This window comes from Mastomys coucha, unplaced genomic scaffold (assembly GCF_008632895.1).
Source record: "Mastomys coucha isolate ucsf_1 unplaced genomic scaffold, UCSF_Mcou_1 pScaffold11, whole genome shotgun sequence".
Taxonomy (NCBI): domain Eukaryota; kingdom Metazoa; phylum Chordata; class Mammalia; order Rodentia; family Muridae; genus Mastomys; species Mastomys coucha.
The window spans coordinates 29,773,694-29,779,673 of record NW_022196893.1 but is presented as its reverse complement, the minus strand read 5'-3'; the positions used below and the strand labels follow the sequence as shown (position 1 = coordinate 29,779,673).

The 5,980-nt window shown below is 46.8% G+C and overlaps 2 protein-coding genes across 4 annotated transcripts in view; one reads left to right on the top strand and one right to left on the bottom strand.

Annotated features, from left to right (window-relative positions):
* Tex49 (testis expressed 49) overlaps positions 1–2,425 on the bottom strand; it is a 21,287-nt gene extending 18,862 nt beyond the window's left edge. Inside the window, exon 1 of the mRNA XM_031354869.1 lies at positions 2,158–2,425. Coding sequence (XP_031210729.1) covers positions 2,158–2,218 — 61 coding nt within the window. The 5' untranslated portion in view covers positions 2,219–2,425. The remainder of the gene's footprint in view (positions 1–2,157) is intronic.
* Positions 2,418–5,980, top strand: part of Ccnt1 (cyclin T1) — a 32,142-nt gene continuing 28,579 nt past the window's right edge. For 2 of the 3 annotated variants that reach the window (XR_004113761.1, XM_031354841.1), the window contains exons 1-2: positions 2,501–2,778; positions 5,126–5,207. Coding sequence is in view for 2 of the 3 variants with exons in the window: in XM_031354841.1 (XP_031210701.1) it covers positions 2,618–2,778; positions 5,126–5,207 (243 nt within the window). In the remaining variant the exon portion in view is untranslated. Of the gene's footprint in view, positions 2,779–5,125; positions 5,208–5,980 lie in introns of all 3 variants that reach the window. The other variant, XM_031354827.1, reaches the window with a different exon arrangement.

The window sequence follows — 5,980 nt, the reverse complement described above, 5'->3', positions numbered from 1 at the left end:
TTTCTTTTCTTTTCAACACAGGGATTCTCTGTATAGTCCTGGCTGTCCTGGAACTCACAATGTAGATCCGGCTGGGCCTCTAACTGAGAGATCTGCCTGCCTCTGCCTCCAGGACAGCTAGGGCTGTTACACAGTGAAAATCCTATCTCAAGGGCTGGTGAGATGGCTCAGCGGGTAAGAGCACTGACTGCTCTTCGGAAGATCATGAGTTCAAGTCCCAGCAACCACATGGTGGCTCACAACCACCCATAATGAAATATGAAATCTGAATCCCTCTTCTGGTGTATCTGAAGACAGCTACAGTGTATTCATTTATAATAATAATAAATAAATCTTTAAAAAAAAAAGAAAGAAAGAAAAAAGAAAATCCTATCTCAAGCAGGCCGTGGTGGCACACGCCTTTAATCCCAGCACTTGGGAGGCAGAGGCAGGCAGATTTCTGAGTTGGAGGACAGCCTGGTCTACAGAGTGAGTTCCAGGATAGCCAGAGCTATACAGAGAAACCCTGTCTTGAAACAACAACAACAAAAGAAAATCCTATCTCAAAAAACAAAGTTTCCTTTGAGGGTCAGTTGAGTAAAGGTGTCTGACCTGAGCCTGATGAACCCATGTTTAAAAATCTTTGGTTCCTGTGGTAGAACACTCTAAAGTTGTCTTCTGATCTCTAGCCTTATATGGTGGTGTGTGAAAGCTATGTGGTATGCACAAGAACCTGTACACACACTCAGTTTTAAAATTTAAAAAAATTCCCCGAAGAAGGGCTCTTGGAGAGGGGAGGCAGAGAAGGACTGGGAGGAGAAGCTGCAGTGTGTGGGGTGTGTAGGAGAGAAAAAAAACTCAAAAAGAGATTAAAGACATAAAAAATGGCAAGTTTTTTTTTTTAATAATTTATTTTTTTGGAGACAGGATCTCTCTATGTAGTCATGGCTCTTGTTATGTATCCCAGGTAAATATCCTGCTCAGGTTGAAAAGCTACAGCCGGGATGAGACTTAACAGAGAGGCCATGAACTTAGAAATTTTCCACGAGGTGCTGATGGAACTTTCCACACGGTATGGGCAGTTTGGGTTCATCCATGAGCAGATCCTAGGATCTAAACTGTGGCTTCTAAACTATTTAGTCTTTGTGCACCCTGCCTCAGGGCATTTGAGGTCATCAGAGGACAACTACCCAGAATCAGTTCTTTCCTTTGATCTATGATGGGGGACTGAATTCACATCAGAGTTGGCAGCAGCCTCTCCTACCTTCTACCACCTCGAGGGGCCCCTCATTTATATGGACACATGTCCCAGAGGATTTCTGGTGTAAAAACCATAGCCCCAAATCTTCAAGACTGATTGTCAACCGCCACGCCAGTGGGTGGATACAGTGGGCTCTTGGTAAACAATCGATCTGTAGTTTGGGATCGTGTGTACATCAGTACCGAGTTCAAGGCAGCGACAGAGGCCCGGGGACAGACACACCCTGGAGTAGACAGGAGGCTGAGGTGGACATTAGTCCCAGCTCGCTTTTTACAGCCTCACAAAGTGGACCTGGGAGTGAGTCCAGAGCTCAAATTATCTCTTGATCTCCCCCTCCTCCTGATAATCCTCCCCAGTGCAGAGCACAAATTATCTCCTGATCGCCTTCGCTTGATAACCTTTCCCTAGGGGGTGGGGTTTCCTAGAACTACTGACCTGACCAGCACGGGCGCTCGCATAGCCTAGGGACCTGACTGGCTGTTTGGAATCTGAGCCCTCAAGCTTATCGCCTTCACCGACAAGAGGAAAGAATGCAAAAGAAAAAAAAAAAAAAGAAAGGCCTCACGACCTAAGTGATAAACTACCAGTTCTGTTCTAGAGCGTGGGGCGGTGGTGCACGCCTTTCATCCCAGCGCTCCGGCAAAACCCGAGTTCCAGGGATGCCAAAAGTAAGAAAGAAAGAGAGAAAAAGACCCCCAACAGCCAGCCAAACAAAACACGTCGTGTCCAGTGGACGTGGAACCATGAGATCACTGGCATTAATTTTATCCCTCCCAGTTGATTGTCGGCAGTGACCCGGAGGAAAGGCTGCTCCAAAGCCGGAGAGCTGTTTCCAAGTGGGGTTCTCGCCGCCGCGGCTAAGAGCCCGGGGGCCTCTGAGCGGCTTTAACGTTTCCGCACGGGGCAGGGCCACTCACTGTCTCGCCTATTTTCCCTGCCACTGGCTCCGTAAGCCCGGAACTGTAATGGCGCCTCCATCGCGAACGTCCTCGGAATCGACCGGGCCGAGCGCAGCGAGAAGTCGGCCACCGGACGCCGGCTACGCCACCTTACCGCGCTTCTCGCGCGGCCAGACGACACTTTTAGAGAACGACGTCAGACAGCCCCGCCCACCGGGGGGTCACGTGACAGGCGCCCGCATCCCGGCGGCCATCTCGTTCCGAGCCGCGGACTGGCTGTTGATTGGTCTACAGGGTGTCGGAGGGTTCATTCCGGAAGTGGGCGCTTCCTGGGCGGAAATGTGTCACAAGCTGGTGGCGGACCCCCGGAGGAAGTTCGTCACGTCGCAGTCGTCTCGGCCCGGCGGATGTGTGTCGCCGCTTAGGTGACGCTGGGAAGTGCTCGCAGCCCCCGCCGCTGCCTCTCGGTTGAAGCACTATGGAGGGAGAGAGGAAGAACAACAACAAACGGTGGTATTTCACTCGGGAACAGCTGGAGAACAGCCCATCGCGCCGTTTCGGCGTGGACTCAGATAAAGAACTATCGTATCGCCAGCAGGCGGCCAATCTGCTCCAGGACATGGGACAACGTCTTAATGTGTATCCTTTCGGCCTAGGCCATCTGCCTCGGAGCGCGTCCGGCCGCGCTTCGGCGTCCAGGCCGGCGACGATGGCGGGCACCGACGTGGGTAAGGTGGTGGCAGGGGCTGGGCGTCTAGCTGGGAGAGCCCACAATGGCGCTGGCCGAACCACTGTTCGCGCGAGGGAAGTGAGGCGGAGTCAATTTCCCGCTCGCTCACCGGGGCCACCGGCTGGGCTGCGAGTTCGTACCTCTCCCGTCTTTGTGTTTTCGCCACTCCTCCCCATCCCCCGGTCGCTTGAGTTCTGCTCTGTTTTAGTGGCTTTTGAGAGTCTCCTTTCTGCCGTGAGCTAAGGGCTCCATTTAAGACGTTTCACTATCGAGTCTGCCTCCCAAAGTGTATAAGAAGGGTTTCGGGAAATTCTGTACCCAAAGGACTTAGGAAGGTGGTCTAGAATTAGTGCCCCAGTTTTGGTTCCAGGCCCGTTTCTTTCACTAGCTGGCTAACCTGTCAGATTCTTGTTTAAAACAAATGTCCCAATGTCCACCACAACGCTTGATAATCAAACGTTCTAGTAGCTGTTTCATAGAATTTAAGGGGAAAGAAAGATGTCAACTTAGGTTTGGGGGGTGGTATATGTGCTGGTATGCTTAAAGTAGTTTTCAGAATATTAAGCCCATGTTTCTCAGGCCACTAGTGAAGTTTATTCATTAGTTTTCAAGATTTAGAGATAATTGTAGTTTCGTGATTCCCCTTCCCCCCCAGTTTTTCTTATGAACATATAGTCTTTTGTGGCTAAATTAATAGTTTTAAAGTTCTTTTCGTTATGTGTATATATGTGTGTACATATGTATATATATATATATTTTCTTCTATTAGTTACAGCTTCCATTTATGTAGCATTTATTTAAGAGTGATGCTGAGGGCTAGGCCTGGTGTCCTGTGCTTTTGATCCGGGCCTTGGGGAAGTAGAGGCAGGCCAGAATTTCTTAGTAAGACCTTGTGTCCAAAAAAAGGAAAAAAAAGGAAAAAAAGTGCAGAGTTAGGTCTATAGTGTTTAAGTCTGAAGGTTGTAGATTTTATAGGTGTTCTCTTTATTGCCAGTTGTTTCTTATTGAAATCCAGTTTCCCAAGCATTCAGTCAGTGCACAGTTAAGCCTCTCTGAGAGTTTCTGTTTGTGTTTACAGCACCTTTTGAATGTGTTTAAGCTTGCCGCCATCATATTGTCACTTCTGTGCAGACTTTTGCTGAGGTCTCTGGGAACAAGTGTTTGGGGAGGTTGGAATGGTACCCATACAAAGGGAAGACTGGATCAGAGGAAGGCAGGAGTTTATTTTCAGTGGATGACTATCAAATCATTTCAAAGGTTTTATACTTAAGAGGTCATGTAAAATTTCCTGAAAGAATCAAAACTAAGCAGGGTGTGGTGGTGTGTACCTTTAATCCCATTGCTCGGGATGGGGAGGTGAGCAGATCTCTAATTCTGATGCCAGCCTGGTCTACAGAGCACGTTTCAGGATACATAGATCCTTGCTTGAACACTGTCCTCCCACTCACCCCCTCCACCCCCCCCCAAAAAAAAGTAGAACTGGAAAACTTCATTACTGAAGTTTAGAAGGTGAGAGAGAGACAAGCTCCAAAAGCCTGGTAACTAGCCTTCAAAAGGTATTCTTGTGGGTCTAGAGGGGCGGCTCAGCAGTTAAGAGCACCTACTGTTCAGGCAGTACATACATGGCAGCCCACATTTGTCTATAGCTGCAGTTCTAGGGTAATCTCATGCCCGCTTCTGACCTCTGGGGGCACTACACATGCCCATTGTGCACATACATAAATACAACCAGGCAAATGCTGATACACTTTAAAAGATATTCTTGGCCAGGCAAGATGGCCCAGCAGGTAAAGGCACCTATGGTCAAAACTGGTAACCTGAATTCCGTCCCTGGGACTGGGGGTGGGGGTAGCGGGGAAGATAACTGACTCCTGCAAATTGCCCTCTGACCGCCACACTCCTGCTGTGGCATGCACCTCATGCCCAAAAGCAAACGTGATAAAAAAGTTATCCTGAGCTAAAGGGTCATTTTTGCAGAAGGCAAGTAACAGGCCAGGAAGCCCGAGGTCATGTGTAGCTTTGTAATGCATATTGATTTACACCTCGATACTTGTTTTGTTCATTCAGTCAGTAAGTTCATATTCGGTACCTGTTAGGTAGAGCACGCGCGTGGTGTCAGCTAATTTAGTTAGCAAGGGAAAGGAGTCTGGTGGTTTGGAAGGCGGTAGTTTGACTCTGCTGTGCTTGGTTGGCCATTTGTCACTTTGGGAGGGAGATTATATTGTCTTTTTTTTAACCTTAACTCAAGCACTTCAGCTCACAACTGACGATCAATACTGCTATAGTATACATGCACCGATTCTACATGATTCAGTCCTTTACACAATTTCATCGATATGTAAGTATAATTTTCTATGGTGAAATCCCTTTGGGTTTGAGTCTAGCTGCCTATTTTATGATTGGTTGTTGTTATTGAACTATGGTTTTAATTTTAGAAGTTAGGACTAGTCATTTTAAGGTTAGAAAAAAAAATCATGATTTAAGTATAGCTTTCAGAGTGGTTATGGCCATAAGAAGACAAATATAAGTTAGATTTTGCAACATTTTTAAAAGTCTTTAAGAAAACATGTTTCAAATTTAGGATAAAAAAGATGTGGTTTTATTTTGTGTGTGTTTGGGTTAGTGAATAGTAAGAGTGTGTGAGTGCCCACAGAGGCTAGATGAGGACATTGAATTCCCTGTAGTTGAGTTACAGGATGCTGTTAACCAAGTGGGTGGGTACCGGGAACCAAACTGCGGAGCCACCTCCAGCCTGATAATACATTTTGAGTTGTCTTGTTTTGATGCTATAAGCAGAAACTGTGAAGCGAAATGTAATTCCTTTAATGTGAGACATTGGCAGAGTCAGATTTAGGAGTAACAGGAAATTCTTTTTTTCTTTTTTAAGATTTATTTATTTCATGTATATGGGTACACTGTTACTGTCTTTAGACACACCAGAAGGCATCAAATTCCATTACAGATGGTTGTGAGCCACCATGTGGTTGCTGGGAATTGAACTCAGGACCTCTGATCAGTCAGTGTTCTTAACCACTGAGCCATCTTTCCAGCCCTCCAGCCCAGAAACTCTTTTTTTTTTGTTTTGTTTTGTTTTTTTGTTTTGTTTTTTTT